The following is a 19,479-nucleotide window of genomic DNA, read 5'->3' on the forward strand; positions in this document are numbered from 1 at the left end:
TATGCATCTATAGAAAGCTATCATGCATGAACAATTCAAATATACACATAATTATCTAATAATTCACTGGCTTTACCAGAGCTGGCATGCTAGATTCTTGTTGTAGTACCACGTCACTGTGTATTCACTGAGGTGAAATGGTGTTTAGGCCTTTTTCTCAATGAACTGTCAGTTTGGATTGCGTGTACACAGTCCGAGCTGGTGTGTCTCATCTCTTCTGGAGGTAGTGTATGAGGACTTTCTCTGAGCTCAGAATGTGACTGGGTCTTTTGAAGTCCAGCGACTGCAGTTTCTGGATGCCTACGTACACACACATGCAAGCACACACAAAAAGGGAGGTGTTTAAACTGCCATGTCAACCAGACTTTATTATATTTATGCACATCAGTACACTCTTTTTCAAGAATACAATGAAACTTTTTACAGTACATTTGATTATAAACCAACTTGAAGTGTAAGTCGTTTAAATCATCTTTTTTATACCTCTACAGTAACAGTTTCTGAAGTGTGTAAAATGTGTTGCATAATGATAGAAATTCATTGGAATAAATGAACTTATTACTGCTTCTGAGTACAGTAAATTATTACCGTTCACATTAAGACTTCTGTTTCAATGTTCTTAGTTTCTGAGTCCAGAAATAAAAAGCCACTATCATGGGAGTTGCCATAATGAAACTATTTGTTTTCAGGTTACTCTGGATAAGTTTAGAAAGGCCCTGTAGGTTTTTGTCTCATGGTAGCCTGGCCTTCAGATTCCCTGCACCAGCAACCGTGGGTGTGATATTTCATAAAGAGTTTGAACTTTGCACACAGCCTCTGGAGGACAAATGGTGTCACTGCCTCGATGGATGCCCTTTTCAGGTTGTGCTGCTCTCTTCCAACAGGAAAGAGCTGCGTCTAGACTGAAGAAAAAAACAACCCAAACTTAAAAACCTTTATTTTCACAGGTTTACATTTACTGTATGTGTGTATAAATGGACTGGTTCTTATATAGTGCTTTTCTACTCTACCTGAGCACTCAGAGCACTTTTATACAACTTGCTTTATTCACACCCTTTCATACAAGTGTTTTTTCTGTGCTCTTTCTATCTAACATTCACATACATTCATACTCCAAGATCGGAGAACAACGTGGGGTTTGTATTTTGTCCAAAGATGTTTGGCCTGCAGACTGGACCAAACCAACAACCTGCTGATTAGCAGAAGACCTGCTACAGCCACCCAGTGTGTGCAGGTGTGTCTGTGTGCGTGCATGCACAGGTGTGAGAGTTTGTATGTTTGTGTTTTAACTTCAAGGTTGACTCTTTATGACATTTTGTTTTGTTGTTTTTTGCTATAAGACATTGTAGACCTACATTCCACCATCCATCACATTTCTATCACTAATACATTTCAGGGTTGTGGGGGACTGAAGCCTATCCCAGCTGCCATGGGGTGTAAGTGGGGTACACCTTGGACAGGTCACCTGTCTGTCACAGGGACCTACACACTGTTCTTTTTCTTCGTCTTTTTTTAATTATAAGCCCATTGTAATGAAATAGGTTTTATAAATAAAATGGACACTGATACTGGTAAATGGACTGGTTCTTACACATCACTTTTAAATTCTACCTGGGCACTGAGAGTGCTTTATACAACTTGCCTCAGTCACCCGTTCATTTAAGCACTGTTTTCTATCCTTTTTCTACACAAGTGCTTTCTATCTAGCATTCACACTTCCATGGATGCATCGGAGAGCAACTTGGGCTTAGTTTCTTGACAAGGATATTTGGCATCCAGATCAAATGACCTGAGCCACAGCCAATCCATATTGACGCTGATGCTTTGGGAAGCCTGTGTTCTGGCTGTCATGGCTGTCATCTCTTTGCCTCTAGCCTCAGCACAGGTATAGGTAGGTGGATTAGTGAACTATGTATATCTTGCCAGTCAATATGCAATTCAAGTTCTCTGAAAGTAAGATACCAATCTGGAGCTGTGGGGCTCAGGAGGAGGAGCGCATCAGACCATGGTTAAAGAATTGCCAGAGACTAGCAACGTGGAAGTGGCCACAACAATAATCGGGTAATGAATGTCAGAGTCTCTACGCATTTTTTAAACCACATCACCTCTCTGTAGTGCTGTGTGCATGAGCCTGATGTACACGACTTCCATAACTTGAGACAGAATTTCTCATTTAGATGTTACTACTACATGTGAGAACCAGAAGCTGTAAGAAGAAGAGAGCAAAATAACCAACACACCTGATTTTAAGTAATATAGAAACTGCATAATTTTCATACATCATAATGATGGATGATGTATGGAAATGCCCTGCAGGTATGCTGGTGAAAGCCATTAGAGAGAATCGTAATCCTTGGTTTATACCCATGGGCCTTGTGAGACAAAAGGTCAGCAGCAGAAGATTGTATATAGATTTCAGGACACTGAACACTGTAACGAAAGATGATTCACCTGGCCTACATGTGTGGAATGATTTCTACCATTAATGGTTGCAAGCACAAAATTTACTTGTGTGTGCAACCTGTTTTACTTATCACACATAATGACGGATGTTTAGAGAGTAATTTGGGATTCTCTTGCTCAAGGACTCTTACCAGAGTGGAGGAGCAGGGAGTCAAACCATTAACATTCTGAGTAATGTTAGGAGCAGATAGGTTTGGGTTCAAGGAGGGAGGGAGCATATATTAGCCAGGGGAAACCTACACACAGTAATGCCAACTACAGTTTATTTAACTGGAACTTGAGGCCATTAAATGCTGCAAACTGAGAAGGATAATTTGACAGGAGAATGCTTTACAGTGTACTGACAATAACTTGCTTGCCGAGTTATGGACAGCAAACCGAATACAGCAGAACTATAGAGAGTAGCTCAGCTTGCCTCTTTTGAGTCTGATAGTAGTGTAAGGAATAAATATTGTCTTTCCAGTTTTCCAGCAGGTTCCTGGTCAGTTTCAGTGTCCAGGAAAATATGATTTCACAGGAACTGGGACGAGCAACCATTGAGCTAAATACTGTAAAAGAATGTAATGGAGAGTCTAAGAGCAGTGGATGGATGCCAATGACGCCGGCATACCAATGTTTAAAAGGTATATATGATCTTGCCGGATAAGACAGTATGGAGTGTTTGTTACAAAATGTGTTAAACATGATATACTTACTAAAGCCAGCTGACACAGAGCTGCTGGTTAGAATATCTGATCATTTCAGTTCAATTCATTTTCATTTGTTCCAATTTTGAAGAGAAATCTCTTCACAACAGCCAACCAAATGATCAACACTCTCCAGGAGGTCGGCGTATCAATATCCAAGTCTACCATAAAGAGAAGACTGTATGAAGGTAAATACAGAGAGTTCACTGCAAGGTGCAAGCCACTCATAAGCCTCAAGAACAGAAAGGCTATATTCGACTAAAAAACAAACAAACAAAAAACATCTAATAAAGCCAGTTCTGGAAAAAACATTCTTTGTACACATGAAACCAAGATCAGCCTCTACCAGAATGATGGCAAGAAAAAAGTTTGGAGAAGGCGTGGAACAGCTCATGATCCAAAGAGAACTACATCATCTGTAAAACATGGCAGAGGCAGCCTGATGGTTTGGGCGTGCATGGCTGTCAGTTGCTCTAGGACACTCGTGTTTATTGATGATGTGACACAGGACAGAAGAAGCTGAATTAATTCTGAGGTGTTCAGAGACATACTGTCTGCTCAAATCCAGCTAAATACAGTCAAATTAAATGGGCGGTTTTTAATAATACAGATTGACAATGAACCAAAACCTACACCCAAAGCAACCCAGGAGTTTATTCAAGCAAACAAGTGGAATATTCTTGAATGGCCTGGTCAGCCACCATATCTTAATCCAGCTGAGCATTTCACTTGTTGAAGACTAAACTTCAGACAGAAAGGCCCACAAAGAAAGAGCAACTGAAAGCTGCTGCAGTTGAAAAGGAGGAAACCCAGCATCTGGTGATGTCCGTGATTTCAGGACTTCAGGCTGTCATTGCCAGTGGAGGACTTTCAACTAAGTATTAGAAATTAACATTTTATTGTCAGTTATTTAATTTGTCCAATTACTTTTGAGCCCCTGAAATAAAGGGATTGTGTTAAAAATCCTTTAGTTCCTCACGTTATTATGCAATCTTTTTGTTCAGCCCACTGAATTAAAGCAAAAAGTTTGCACTTCAACTGCATCTTGGTTGTTTCATTTAGAATTAATTGTGGTAATGTACAGAACCAAAATGATAAAAAAGTTGCCTGTATCCAAATATTTATGGAGCTAACAGTAATAACTGCAGTTAACTCAGAAAGACCAGTTGAAGAAAAAGAGTCAAAATAAATATCACTGGTCATGTAAATAGCAGTACATGATGTTATGTCTGTGAGTAGCTTTTTCCACATGTGACAGACATCGGGGCACATATTTTTTGACATACAAATGCACAAACACACAGACATCCATACACGCAGATGCACATGAATACTCAAAAATAGTAGCATATAGCAATAGTCAGTAATATCAGTAGGATTATTCCAGCTTTTGATGAGCACCATTGACAGTAACTACAGTCAGAGGTCCAGGGAATGAACACGTTTTTCTAAATTGATCCTATAACCCACACAATTTTCTTTCACTAGGCTATCAGAAGTCCACGACAGATTTAGTTCTACTAACGAAACATAAAAAGAGAGAAGCACTGAAGAGCAAAAGAGAGAAGCTCACTGACCACAAGCCCTCACAGACTCACTGGATGGATCACCATACCAAAAGAACACACTAATTTACAGAACTCCTCATTCAATGATCAGTTTATAGACCAAAATGGATTCTAGTCCATAATATCTTCCAGTCTTCAGTAGTCCAATGATGGTGTTTCATGGCCCAGAGAAGCCTCTTTGTCTTATTCTGATGTCTTAGTAATGGCTTTCTTGCTGCGTCTCATCCTGTCAAACCTACAGCTCGAAGGCTTCCTTTCACAGTTGAAGCTGAGACTTGCTTACTACGACCACCATTAAGCTGTGAGCTGCCTATCACGCAAGCTGTTAACTCTCAGAAACTTGTCCTCTGGTTCAGTTTTCTGCATAAAGATTACTTAAAGCATAACTTACATATATTCATTCATTCATTCATTCAACTATTATAATATGTCCACTTTATCATAACACTGAATATGGGGGAACTGTCCTCACTGTGAATGCTTACAGGCTGCAGCCTATGAACAAATAAAACTACTTCAGCTGTTCACAGTGGGTCACCACAGCGGGTAGAGCTCCATATTTGATATGGCAGAGTTACATGAACTGACAAAAATGTCCCTCCAGACACAATCCTCTCCGGATTTGAATCTCCTCTTTGGATCTTTTGCTGTTCAGCCAAATGTGTAAACCACTGCACTGTGGTGCTACTACATGAGTGAAATACATGTTGTGTATTTTGGAATGATATTTCATCTTTAGACTGCTTCTTTGAGGTTACTATTGCTGTGATTTGGCACTATATAGAAAGAACTGAATTTAACTGAATTATCCAAAAATTGATTATGACTGCAGAAGTAAGTTGTAATTCAGCTCTTCACTTTTTTTACCTGGTGCTGAGTGGCAAACTTTTGAAGTTGAAGTCTTGAAGCTGTGAAGTTTTGAAGCTCCCATTCTTGTGGGGTTTTTTTGTTTGTTTTTTGCCTTTTGCTTTTTTTAATGACTTCATCGACAGCTACATTTTTTCCTCTGTTTTTTTGACCACAACAAAGAATGGGAGGGAATCTCAGTATTTTATTTGTTTCTATAATGGCTGACATCCCATGTAAACATCCCATGGAACATGACCACATGGTAAGTAACACTCTACACTCTCTCTGTAGGATCTACAAAACTTCTTCAGTCATATTCAGTAAGGGCTGACTTAGATTGTCGTCCTGTGAAGGAACGTTTCTGTGGCTTGAAAATTAAACTGTTAGAATGCACAGAGGGAGCTTGTCTTTGCTGTTGCAATTTGAAACCAACATGTTGTTTGGATTTCTTCATCACCTGAGGCAGAGGTCCTCCAAATGACTGTGGCTGTGGTGAATGGATGTGGATAATTAATGGATTCAGGCCATCCTGCGACCAATTACTGCACACGCAGCTGAGCACTTTCATCTATTTCAACTCCATTGACAATTTCAGAAAATCTTTCATTTTCTATTTAATCTCTTTATTGTATCATATTAAACTATGACTGTCTGAGATCTGATTTTTTTTTTTTAAATTTTTTACTTATCTATACATGTATCTGTCTATTTATGGCTGCTGTAACACAGAAATTTCCCAGCACGTGAGATAAATTGGGCGTGGGGGGTGGTGGGGGGTAGAGTTGTTGATATTTTTTGGCCCATTGATAAGGCACTTCAAAGTTGGGTTACGTGAATGCAATTTTATTCCATTTTGAATGGAAACAAGTTATTCTCTGTTTATTTTTTGTACTTTTTGGTTTTCTTTTCTGTTATTCTCAAGTTGGTATGAGGAATCCATTTCTTTTTTAGTACCCATTTCACCTACCTCATCTCTTCCTTATATATCCCTTTAGAATAACTTTGCTTAAGGATACTATGTTAATAAGTCTTTCAGAAACAGAATGAGATATAATCATGCCATACTGTACCTCGGATCACTGCATACCAGCCAAGGAGGCACTGCTTCAAAACACTGTTGTTGTCCTCTGAGACAAACCTCCTGCCATCTGACAACAAAAATTGGAGAAGATACTTTGTGCTAACACTGATCTTCTTACATGTATGATTCTCAGATGTACTGTAAAATAAAAAAGTCAAAGCTAACACAACTAACAGCTGAACTCAAGAGCTGCTACAGGAGATCAAGTGTGTTACTGATATGTTTTAATAAACATATGGCTCTGGGGCGCACAAGCGAAATGAGAATTATAGGAATTGACATGTATAACCAGATTTACTTATTTTAAACAACCCTATCTCAACAAGCTTGAATCATAAGATGTTCTTTTTATTATTCCAAAATACATTGTGAAGATTTTGTGTTACAAAATTATACAAAATGTAATGCATATGCAATAACAGTAAACTGAACGCAGAAAATTGAGACATATTATTAAAAAGTTGGGATGATTGTTTTTTTAAAAAGTTTAAATTAGACCTAAAATGAGTTTGACATCCCCCGATATAGAGAGAAAAAGCGTCTGTGTTGTGGTTAAACTCACGTTTGCCCTTTAAGTACATCATGGACTGAGGGCCCCAGTGGATATTCAGCTGAAGGGGAAATACACAACAAATGTTTCCTGGTAAAATATGTGTTACAGAAAATCAGTGGAACAAGTGAGTGGCTATGAGTTTTACCTTCTGCGCATAACAGTAGTCAACAAACAGGCAGATGACTAAAGTACATGTCCAGATAACTGCCACTTTCATCATCTGGGAATAAAAAGCGAACAAAAAAATGTTTGTTGTCCAATATTTTGTATCCTGTACATCAACATGCCAACATTGTAAGAATCAGAGAATTGTGTTAAGCTTCATATCACTTTATCATGCCGAAGAGCTGAAATTGGCACATGTTGAATGTATGTTGCATATTTTATATACATGTATCTGTAAATAAAATGTTTTCAAAAATCCAAGAATAGGTCAACAAAGTTGTTGCCTTTAGTTTAATATAATTCAGTCATTCATTCATTCATTAATGACAAATCAGTAACACAGTAGATTAAAATAATTGTGTTTATTAGTCAAAAACAATGCAACTAGTAAAATAATTGAAATCCAAATATAAAATAATGTAGTAGTTAAAGGCATGAAAAAATGTCATATACACACACACACGCATATATGTGTGTGTGTGTGTGTGTGTGTGTATGACATTTTCACTAAAAAATACTAAAAAAGCTGATGAATCTACTTTAAATAGGATGCCCCCAAAGAAGCAAAAAAACCCCAAACTAATAAAAAAACAACACACACACACACACACACTTATTTCCACTTACTATATCTGCTGTAGCGATAGCATTCAATCCAGTTGCAGCATGTGTGAGTGTGGGTCAGAAAGATATTCCAGTCTGCTTATATCTCCAATGGAAAGCAGGAGTAACACGTTCGATCCAGCCCCACATGAAGCCTGGCAGGACTCCTGTTTACTAAGAGCTAAAAAACAGACTGACGTCAAGACTGTGATGTGCAGTGAGGAACATCAATCGTGGATCTGTTATATGAGGTCTATAAGTGGTGTGTTTGTGTGTGAATGTGTAACAATGTCCCAGTGAGTAACAGATATTTTATATGTTTACTGTTTTATTGCTGCTATTTTCATGAAATGTTTCCTAATATCAGAAATTATTATTCCTAAAAATTTCTGTCATTCATTATCATTTCTTGTGTCATTCGTTATCTGAGTCCATGGCCCTAATTTTCAGCTCATACATTCTAATAAACTGGAGATTTAAATGTTATACATGCATGACTTCACAACAATTAATGCATGACTTCATGACTTTCATGTGTGTGTGACACATGAAAAGAGGTAATTTTGCGATTTCGTTGACCAGGTGCTGTCCGCCGTGCTTGAGCATTTCTGCAGCATTTCTGCAGACACCATGTCCAGACCCGGTGCTTGTCCAAGTCAGTGGCTCGGTTGGGTGTACTGAAGGCGAACGTGCTATCGACTGGACACTGGTTCAAGATGTCTTTGAAGTGTTACAACCAAAAAAAAAAACATTATAGTAAATGTACATCTGAAAGGAATGGCTTTATATCAGGTGCCACCACAACTACCTAAACTTTATTTACACACAAGCTGATTATTTCTTTGGACAGTGTTGCAGCCTCAATGTGTGTAACACTTTCTTTTTCAGATCTAGTTGCTATCGGGAAAAGAAAACAGCTCAGAAGATTGGCTTAAAGTAGACATTGTAAGGCATTGTGGTGTGGATGTGGAGAAGAGAGGACCCAAACAGAGGTTGGTGAAGGATGTGCACATTTTTTTAATGTAAAGGCAGGATGAACAAAACATGAGACTGACTGGCTGAAGGGTGAGCTAGCTCAACTGGAAAACTGGCACGTGGGATTGACGATAACAAGACAATGAACTGAGGGAAACTGAGGGCTTAAATACACAGGCTAATGATGATGATGATAAGAGACTGGTGAGTACACAGCTTAACTTAATCTAACTTATAACACAGGAAGCAGAACAAGAGATAACGCACGTAGACAGGTGGTTAACACAGTAAGACAGGAAACACATGGAAAATAAACAGTGAATATGAACAAACTGAAACACTGGGTCAACAACCCATGAACCCTGACAGACATAGAGATAAAGATGACTTTATTGTTGCTATACTTCGGTATCGTACTCTCTAGTTAGCTAACTTAAACTAATGCAGTTATATTAGCAGCAACCAGCCAACCCGGTGATGTCACTCTCGCTGCTAGCACATAATAGTGCTATACTTCCTCTACAAACTTTAAGCACTTTTTTCTTAAATCCAGCTTCAAAGTGTTGAGTGTCTCAGTGCTGAATTTGACAGCTGATCACAACAATTTCTATGCTGATCCCAGGAAATTTAGTGTGGTGATCAGTCAATAATCTGATAAGGTCTAATTTGTTCAGTTTGCTGATTACCCTCGTCATGGACCCTGGGTCAGAGTTGTTGTTCTGGACTTATTTTTGAAAGTGTAAGATAATGATGTCTGGTTCCTGAATATGTTATTTTCTAGACTTTCATGAGTTTTGTGTTTTAGCTTAGGTTGACACACAAAATCACCATCGAAACACAGCACACATCCCGCCAATGATTCAATTCCTCATAAACCACTGAATCAGGAAGTTTTGGACATCACTGATCACTTGACTGTTCAGACGAACCAACCCTCGGCACAGTGTTTCTGAAGCAGTGTGTTGATTTTTTTTTGACACGTGCACCTGAGCTTCAAATGGGCCATCACTAATTTAAATTGTCTTTTCAAAGAGTTCCTGAATTATTTTATAGTTAAAAATGTAGAACAAAAATATTGTTAAAGCACAAATAGGCTTTGATTTCGTCACCATTATCCACACAGGATTATTCAGACTGGTAAGAAAATAAATCCACACTACGTACCAGATATCAAAGAATATCTTTATTATCTCAAGGCTAATTTATAAATAGAAACATTGCCCTATATTCACAACAACATAAATAACACAAGAATACACAAATTAAAAAAGATAAACATGTCTCTTATGTAACAACTCTGAAAGCTAAATCTGAAGCTTAAAATAAGAAAAGGAAACAGTGACATGAATTCACATTAACAACAAACATTTCAGAAAGTTATTCAAATTTCACTTTGACCAGTAAAAGCTTCCAGAAACCAGAGATTACAACTTGTAAATATACAGATAAAGATCATCCAAGTCTACTTTTCTGAAGTTGCAAGCAATCGTTTTTTCCCCATCTCTACAGTGTACAAGTGTTAGTTTGTCTTTTTCTCAAACATGGCTTTAGCAATCTGAGAAAGACAGCGTCCAAACTCACACAGGACCATGTGCTCAGCCTGGGCAGGGCTCTGAGTGTCTCTCTCAGCCATCTCAGCCTGAGCAAAAAGACAGTCACCTACACCCTCTAGTACAGCTGGGGTTATCACCGATACAGGCCACCTGAGCACACAAACAAACATTCACAGACATCAGTACTCTGGTATTTTTTTTAAATAAGATAAATAAATAAATAAATAAATGGGCTTGTTAATTCAAGCCATATTAAAAAAAAAAAATCCATAAATACCTCTAATTTTAAGTAGATGAGTACCACTTTCACAGAATTAGTGCGATCAACAACTTAAACAGAGTTGTTTAGGTTGTTGATCTGTTTGTTAACATAAAGTTTTCCGCTCCAGCAGTAGTGTGAGAGAACATATTTAAGTGCTTGATATCTAACATTCACACTCAAATGGATAATGAGTACCTTGTGGTTAGTATCTTGCCTAAGCTTATTTGGCATATAGCCTGGAGCAGGCGGGGATCGAACACCAACCTTCTGATTATTAGATCGGAGGACAGAAGGAGATAGATCAAAAGCTCCACTATTGAAAAGAGCCAGAGTTTAACCCTAATTAGTAATGATTAAATGCACAAATAATATATATATATATATACACACATAGAGAAAAGAGGTGAGTGGAGAAGAAACAGTGCATCATAGGAATCCCTCAGCAGCCTACACCTATTGGAGCATAACAAAGGGAGGATTCAGGGTCACCTGATCCAGTCACAACTATATGCTTAAGCAAAAAGCAAAGTTTTAAGCCTAATTTAAGCAGGACCAGGCTGAGCGGCAGACCAAAGTGCTGGAAAATCTGGTTGCTCTGCCGCTACTCCCCCTTGGCACCAGTGATGATGCTCTGCAGGATGTGGGTAGGGGACCACCCCTAAGGCCTCTTCTGGATGGTTTTCAGGCCGCAGTAGAGGCCGTTGGCCTGAGCAGGGCGTGGACGTGCAGCGATGGTGCGTGTAGTGTCAGCTGGTTAACCAGCCGGCCATTCAAAAAGCGCTTTGTGCCTGTTACCTTTAATGGAGGTTACCTTGAATTTGAATTTGAAATAAAAAATTTGAATTTGAAATTTGGAGGTCCTATTTGAGCATATTGGCATGGACCTCATTGGGCCATTTCACTGGGTCACTCAGGTACCGCTTTGTATTAGTTCTGGTGAATATGCAACATGATATCCCGAAGCAGTGCTGAACCTAAGAGCAAAGCTACACATGTTGGTGAGGTTATCACATGAGAATTTGCTCCAGGTTCAGGAACGTCACCAACACTAAGCCCAAATGTAGCAACTTATTAGCATTAAACAATATTCAAAATACATTATTCCCCCATATAAAATGACAATTTTACTTTACCTCTTTAGTGAACATCCTTGGTTCTCATGTGGCTAAGCGTCCTGTGTTATTGATTACTAGACTAATTGCTAAACTCTGATGAAAAGGCATGGTGATGCAGCATGGTACAACACCTGTGTTTGCAACAACTGACACCAACTGCTGTCTGGTCTCTGAGAAATGCATAAGGTGTCTCTGGTGTTGATGCTTTGATACACTGATACTGGCCATAGTGAAAAGAGTGTTACTTCCAATTTGTTCACACACTAACCGTAAAAGACACCTATGTATCTCTGTGTTGACACAATGACACTATTTCACACCCTGGTTTGAGATTATGTTTGCCTAATCATACCAATTCCCTATGATTTTCTTGTGTGGGCTTATCAAAAAGAAATACTTTCATGACTCACTTGTCCTTCGCATTGACAGTCTTGTCTTTGGAGCCAGTTTGTGGGCCTGCGTCATAGTTCCTACAGCCAACACACTTACAGACGGAAGTACACATGATGTTGGCCTAAACACAAATCAAACAAATATAGGTGAATTTTTTAACAGCTGATTCATGATCACTGGTATTCTTACTTATGCTTCAAAGGTAATGTAATTCTTAGCCAAATATCTGCAAAGACCCAAACTGACATTAATACAACCAGCATAATATCATTAAAATAATATAGTCAGTTATGGAGGCTGCCAAAACAGGTACATGGAATGTCAATGGTGGGGAAGAAGTCTGATAGCGGTAGTGCGAGGTTCAGAGGTAGTAGCTGGATCAAGCTCACCTCAGCACAGCTTAGGTCAGGGGTCACACCAACCTTTTAGAAAGTGAGAGCTACTTCTTGGGTACTGAATGTGAAGGGCTACCAGTTTGACACACACTTCTCAAATAACAAATTTCCTCAATTTAAATTAATTATGTGTTATCATTAATAATTAATGATATTCATCTATGTAAAGACACTAATTATGTTAATTATTTTTCACCATAATTATAAAGAATGCAAGTAGGAAACCAGGTAGGAAACAGATAAATATCAATATGCAACGCTTTATTTCTATACATCTCTGCAAGTATTTACATTTTCAAGTGATCACTTCTACAACATTTTCACTTACCACTAACAATTTTTAACAAATCATGCACTGTTACATACATGATTTTTGTATGTTACATGTAACATACAAAAATCAACTTTCAAATTTTACAGAACTTATTGGCAGCATTTTAAAGCAAATTGTGACATGTTACACTTAACAAACACATTTGTTTTTCAATAATTAAATTCAACTTTGACATGACACTGTAATGTTGCCACTGAGAACATCTAATATGGCTTTCTTTGTCTGTTAGTGGGAAACCTGGCATTGCATGCTGTTCACCAGTGTGTTTGTTCTTGATGAAGTGTGCTCGAAGGTGCTTCGAGACTGTGATTATCGATCTGAATATGAATGGTGTTTTGTTATTGGACTTCTGTAGTAATCACAGCTTTTTCCATAACCTACACAACATTCAGGCATATGCGTATTCATGAGTGCACTTGGCACCGGGACACCCTAGGTCACAGGCCATCGACTGATTTTGTAATTATATCATCACATCTGCAGATGTAGATATATCTTAGATTGTATGGTGAAGAAGTACTTAGGCGGCAGCGTAGAGTAGTGATTAGCAATGTTATCTCCACATTTAAACACGCAACTTGTTTTATGATTATGGGACCATTACAATGGTACTCTTTATGTATGTGTGTACCTCATAGCATTCACAGTAGCGCTTAAGGCAGCCAGAGCGTTTACAGTTGCAGCCTTTGTTGTGCCAACTTCTGACCGCTCCTGACTTCACACCAGCAATTTTTGGCCTGAAGGCATCTGGGTTATGACCTAAACACCACTACATAATGACAATATGGGTATCTTATGGTTAGAATAAGAAAGAAGCACAAGCTAAGAAAAATATACACATACATACATACATACACACCATCTACATACTGCAATTTCCAGGTGGAAACAACACAGTTGGTTTGAAGAAACAACACAGTTTATAAAATTGTATTTTTGGAGGTGCACACCATATCCACACTGGTTGTACTGATACTACTTTTTGTGGATGAGGCTCCCGGTCTTGGAAATATGCTTTAAGCACTTTGACGACTTTTCAAAAATGGTTAGATTGCTTGATAAGAATATCAATACGTAAGAAGAAATGTTCCATCCAAGAAAGTGTTAAACTAAGTCTCAACTTGGGTTCAGATCTACATACTGCCAATTTTAATACCAGTCAATCCATCTGGCATCTCAATGACATACATACGTACAGATTTTTCATTATTTTCTTAGATGTTAAAACTAACTCACACAAACATTAATGGGGTTTTTGACTTGACCATGTTTTCAAAAAGCACTGCCAACCTTAATTGCCTTGAGACGCTTCATTTCATGCTCTGCATTGTTGTGGCAGTTAGAACAGTCACAGTTGCTGCACATCACTCCATTGGAAAAACACTCACAGTAGCTTAAAGAGAAACACAGAAATACACATCAAACAACAATTACCTTTAAAATGTAATTTGTAAGTGTCTGTTAGTAACATTACACAGTCAACTGAAGGGAAAACTTCATCATGCAAATCCAAACATTTTAAGGTGAAGACTTGGTTTAAGGTTAGGAGAGAATGCTCAGTTATGATGTAATGACACAAATTTCAAAGCATAGTTTCACCTTAAGTTACAGTCATGTTGGAGACCCACAATTATACATCAAACATGCCCCTTGGGCCTAATCTGTGTGGCCATGTCCAGAAGTTTTACATGTGGTGCCAGCCAAAAGAAAGAATTTAAATTCTGGGTTTTCCCTCCCGTGTCCCTGCTCTTTGTTCTAGTCATTTTTTTCAGGAGCAAACATATTTTATCCTCAGGTTTTTCCACTTCTTTGTACGTTCCCTCACATCTATCCCGATAGAAATTTGCGAGTTTTTATATTGTATAATGTGCAGGTAAAAATACCTTTGCCGGCCCACAGAGAGTAGATGTGGGTGAACTACTCCCGTGTGTGTACAGTTTCCTCTGGACAAGCCCCACTATAGCCTTTCTCATAGAAAACCCAGTTTTGCGCTTTGATACACCCACTTGAAACCTGTGTTGGATAAGTATATGTAAATTAAGCCAAACTAAATTAAGAGATGCTCTGCCCACCCTACCCACAGAGCCCCATAGTTTACCCACAAATACCCACTGTGGGCTTGCACAGGCATGTAGAGTGTACAGCAAATTTTTCACCAAAGGTGATCAATTTCAGTGAATGCTGATTAGGCTTTATTTGCGTTGCCCCATGTGAATTAGTGTCAGTTCGCCTCACTGCATAGACTTTGTATGTAATCACATGATGCAAATGTCCTTTACATTTGTTGTAAAAGCACAATGAGCCTGTAATAAATTACCATCAAGCACATCTTATGGGTGACTCCCACCCAACCCCCTGAGAGTGACTTGATTTATTTTTCATATCTTTGGCAGGCCATATTTAATGAATCCATGCATAATACTTAATATTACAAATTCAATACTTAAAATAATCTCATACTATGAAAACTGTCATCAGCCCTCTTAACTCTTAAAGCCACATGAACAACATTTTAGTGTTAAATTTTAGTTATTGGTTAATCTTCTAGTGTTTAGTGACATTGTTTTGAAGTAGAAAAGCAATAGTATGATGTCTACTCACAGTTTGAGGCATTGTGATCTGGTACAATGGCAGGGCTTCCTGGACTTTGAGTCACACAACATGCCAACATTTCTATAAGGGTAAAAATTAAGAATTTATTCCCATTAAATAATATAAATATACTATTGGTAAAAATTAAAAACAACAAAAAACAAAACATAACAAGGAATTCAAGGATTTTTTTTTTTTTTTAAATGTATGACAGTGTGCACACACACATAGACGCACACACAAGCTTTATGTAAATGAAGCACAGACAAATCTAAGCTGAAGCCAGGGAGGCATATATAATTCTAGTGTGTCATTAGTCAGCTAATTAACACTAATAAGTACACCATCAGTGAAAGGTTTGGACACACCTTCTCATTTAATGCAAAAAGTTTATTCTGTCCATCAGCTGACCCAGCCTGGTTCACTGGGGAAACCTGCAGTCAGCTGAGACTGAAAAAGTCACTCGGATAAGTGACAAAAAGTTTCTCCCACTGAAAACGCTACGTCATGTTGGTTCAGTGTGCCTTCAATTTTGAATAAATCCCCACCAGTGTCACCAAAGTACACCCACACCATCACACCTCTTCCTCCATGCTTCACTGTGGGAACCATGCATGTAGAGACCTTTTCTGCATCGCACAAAGACATGGCAGGTGGAACCAAAGATCTCAAATTTGGACTCATCAGACCAAAGCACAGATTTCCACTGGTCTAATGTCCATTCCTTGTGTTTCTGGGCCCAAACAGATCTCTTCTGCTTGTTGCTTTTGCTTAGTAGTGGTTTCTTAGCAGCTATTTGACCATAAAGGGCCTGATTCGTGCAGTCTCCTCTGAAGAGTGGATGTAGAGAAGAGTCTGCTCCTGGAACTCTGTGTGGCATTTATCTGGGCTCTAATCTGAGATGCAGTTAACATGCGATTTCTGAGGTTGGTAACAGATGAATTTATCCTCAGCAGCACAGGTGACTCTTGGCCTTGTGAGTCATGTGAGCCAGTTTCGTGTACAGTTTGATGGTTTTTGTGACTGCAATTGGGGACACACAGTTTGCATAATTTTCTGGAATGACTGACCTTCAGTTCTTAAAGTAATGATGGACTGTCGTTTCTATTTACTTTGCAGATAGTTTCATGCCATAATATGAATTCAGCTGACAGTTAGGGCTGTCAGCTGTGTACCAATCTGACTTCTGCACAACACAACTGATAGTCCCAACCCCATTAAGAAGACAAGACATTCCACAAATGAACGCTGACAAGTCGTGAAAACCATTTCAGGTGACTACATCATGAAGCTCATTGGGAGAAGGCCAAGGGTTTGCAGTGCTCTCAACTAAGCAAAGGGTGGCTACTTTCAGGAATCTAACAAATAAAACATATTTAGAGTTATTTATCAATGTTTTCTTCGCTGCATAATTCCATGAGGCATGTTGTATAAATGCTGTCTGTTAGATTTTTCCTCTCTCCTAGTCTTCACACTCACTTACACAGTATTTTAATATAGCAAATTTACACTAAATTTGCTCTGCTGTTTATATTTTTCTTTTCCAGCTGTAAATAAAACAGAATGACAATGAAATGTGAACCTGGCCTATTAACTAAAGGGTAAACTGCTAATATGCTCAAGTCATTAACCCGAGTGCTCAATGAGAAAGGTAGAAGCCACAGTGTCTCATTCAGGTCTGTGCTGTTGTGTATTCTAGGGAATGAGCCTCACGGCTTCCTCTTGGCTAATTATCAGACATTCAAATCTTTTCTCTGAAATGGGTGGTACTAGCAGCCTTTCAAGTTAGATTTACAGTTTACAGATTCTACAACATATGTGCATTATTGGACCTTTAAGACAACAGCAGTTACTGTTGATTTTTGATTTTTTCCCCCCTACTTGGTCAGTATATTAAGCACAATGCTCACACTTTGGTTTCAGTTTCACAGTCCTAACCTTGTGGGAAGCTGCTTTTTGAATGTCTGATCTTGAGCCTCGTATAGTGGACCAGCTGTCTGGTGGTACAGGGGAAATAAAAAAAAAAAAAAAGACTTAATACATGACTGATGAAATATTAGCAATTCAGTTAATCAACTGATCATTCAAAATGGGAAAAACTAATTGCTAAGTAATTCCTACCTGACTGGAAGTCCCCAGTACAGTCACTTCTGATAAACACAAAAGGAAAATCACCATCTACAGAAATCCCAATTTAATCAACAACTGTAAAGTGCCATAGCTGATTTTTAAAAATTAAAATCAGCTATGGCAGTTATCGGTTACAACTGTGTCGCAAGAGACTATAGGAACATAAACTGAGCTTGCAACATCTGTAATAACTATTATGACATCTTTATGTTTAAAAATCACAATTTTCTACTTTTTCTTTTCTATGTCCAGGTTTGTTGGTGAAAATGACTTAGTCCTATCTTCTTGCTGCAAGGAAAGGAAATTCAGCAAAAAAAATAAAAAAAATAAAAAAATCCTGGTTTAAACTCTGGCAAGGGCCTTTCTGTGAGGAGCTTGCATATTTTGCCTGTAAATATGTGGGTTTCCTGTGGGTACTGATGATTATAAATTGAGAAAAATTGTTTAAAGCATATAGAATGAAGCTATAATCTAAAGTGCTTTTAGTGGCCAGTAAGACCCTGAATGAGATCAGCACTTAAGAAAATGAATGGATGGATTGTTGAAAATGATCATTTTTCTCGTGGCAGTGTACAGGTGATCGTTAAATATACTATAAAAGTGATTATACTTCCACAGAACAGACCAGAGGTCATGGAAAAAATACAGCCACAGAATGAAAAAAGTGATATACATACAAAGACAATCGCCAGACATAATAAAATACTTATAAAATAAACATCCACGTATCTAGTCTTGTCTTTGGCTGCTCAATCTGAACACAAGTGGTGCTCTGTTGTTGGACTTCTGTGCAGACCATCAAAAAGGATGGAGTGCCCACTCTGGGTCAGATATGAGTTGGGAACCCAAATGGAGGAGTTTAAGCATCTCAGGGTCGTGTTCATGAAGGAACCCCAAAGGATTTTTGATTAAATTTCTGGAGATGCATTAGTAGATGAAGACTGTAGTAAATTCTTAAAAATAAAATACAATAAAAATAAAATTGTGCGATGAGGAAGCAATCTCAAAATACCAGCTAGGCTGGAAGCTATCTAGGCTGGAACTTGTTTGAAAGCCAATATAAGATTAACATTAAAAATGCTAATAGCAGGTCACTATTTTCAGGAGGAGGTTAAAAAAGAAGTCCTGTTAAAATGAGTCAGATAAAACCATAAATCAAGGTTTAAGACTTGCTCTTTTATGTGTCAGACTTTATCTTATGGCTGGCACAAACTAAACTTGAAGCAATATCATAGCCTCTAGTACGTAAATTTACCATAACCTTTCCCTTGAGTTAGAGTGTCATTTCTTTGAGCTGATGCAGATTCCATGGTAAGAAACACAGGTCCTTGCTGGTGTGGATTAACTAGCGCCAAGTGCTCACCTCCGTTGACCATACACACCATCTATAGGGTGATAAAGTAATAAGAGCAAACAAAATTTCTTATTACTTCTATTTTAATTTAAAACTTCAGTTTACCATTATACATTAGACAAAACTTCAGAATGAATTCAGGCACAAAAAATTATTAGAAGCAACATGGCCAGAGAAAGCCATTGATATTGAGCTACTCCAAGTGACACAAAGTAGTCGAAGTTGAATTTTTCTCAGCAATAAGAGTGACTCCACACAGTATCCTCAGAGGGAAAGATACTGCTGTTTTACATGAAAGTGTAGAAAACGTAGTAAATGTAATTACAGGGCTACCTAGACATTCAGAGCCTGTAATGCTGCCAGCAACCACTCCTCAGCAAAAAGTGAAATGTGGGACATTGTGATGTG

The 19,479-nt window shown here is 38.2% G+C and overlaps 2 protein-coding genes across 5 annotated transcripts in view; both read right to left on the reverse strand.

Moving 5' to 3' along the window:
* LOC120730367 (spexin prohormone 2-like) lies at positions 1-8,104 on the reverse strand. Its single transcript, XM_040026731.1, has 5 exons — positions 7,993-8,104; positions 7,346-7,420; positions 7,210-7,258; positions 6,637-6,714; positions 1-300 (listed from the first exon to the last, which is right to left on the reverse strand). The coding sequence occupies exons 2-5, from the start codon at positions 7,418-7,420 to the stop codon at positions 209-211; spliced, it is 294 nt and encodes a 97-aa protein (XP_039882665.1). The 5' UTR covers positions 7,993-8,104; the 3' UTR covers positions 1-208.
* The window catches only part of tesmin (testis expressed metallothionein like protein), a 20,823-nt gene continuing 9,375 nt past the window's right edge, over positions 8,032-19,479 (reverse strand). Inside the window, exons 5-12 of one of the 4 annotated variants that reach the window (XM_040026730.1) lie at positions 18,973-19,102; positions 17,709-17,737; positions 17,526-17,584; positions 15,597-15,668; positions 14,286-14,388; positions 13,627-13,764; positions 12,284-12,387; positions 8,032-8,149 (exon numbers count right to left, since the gene is read on the reverse strand). In XM_040026730.1, the coding sequence (XP_039882664.1) occupies positions 8,143-8,149; positions 12,284-12,387; positions 13,627-13,764; positions 14,286-14,388; positions 15,597-15,668; positions 17,526-17,584; positions 17,709-17,737; positions 18,973-19,102 (642 nt within the window). In that variant the 3' untranslated portion in view covers positions 8,032-8,142. Of the gene's footprint in view, positions 8,150-10,416; positions 10,647-12,283; positions 12,388-13,626; positions 13,765-14,285; positions 14,389-15,596; positions 15,669-17,525; positions 17,585-17,708; positions 17,738-18,972; positions 19,103-19,479 lie in introns of those variants that run through there. The other 3 variants (XM_040026728.1, XM_040026727.1, XM_040026729.1) reach the window with 3 other exon arrangements.

This window comes from Simochromis diagramma, unplaced genomic scaffold (genome assembly GCF_900408965.1).
Source record: "Simochromis diagramma unplaced genomic scaffold, fSimDia1.1 OVJJ01000293.1, whole genome shotgun sequence".
Lineage (NCBI taxonomy): Eukaryota > Metazoa > Chordata > Actinopteri > Cichliformes > Cichlidae > Simochromis > Simochromis diagramma.

What these genes read in the sequence shown, in the direction of transcription:
- LOC120730367 (XM_040026731.1), bottom strand. Translation starts at nt 7,420, where the DNA reads ATGATGAAAGTGGCAGTTATCTGGACATGTACTTTAGTCATCTGCCTG. An exon ending in GATGTACTTAAAGGGCAAAC is followed by an intron (nt 6,715 to 7,209) that starts GTGAGTTTAACC and finishes TTTTGTTGTCAG; the next exon opens with ATGGCAGGAGGTTTGTCTCA. An exon ending in CTGGTATGCAGTGATCCGAG is followed by an intron (nt 301 to 6,636) that starts GTACAGTATGGC and finishes GTGTGTACGTAG; the next exon opens with GCATCCAGAAACTGCAGTCG.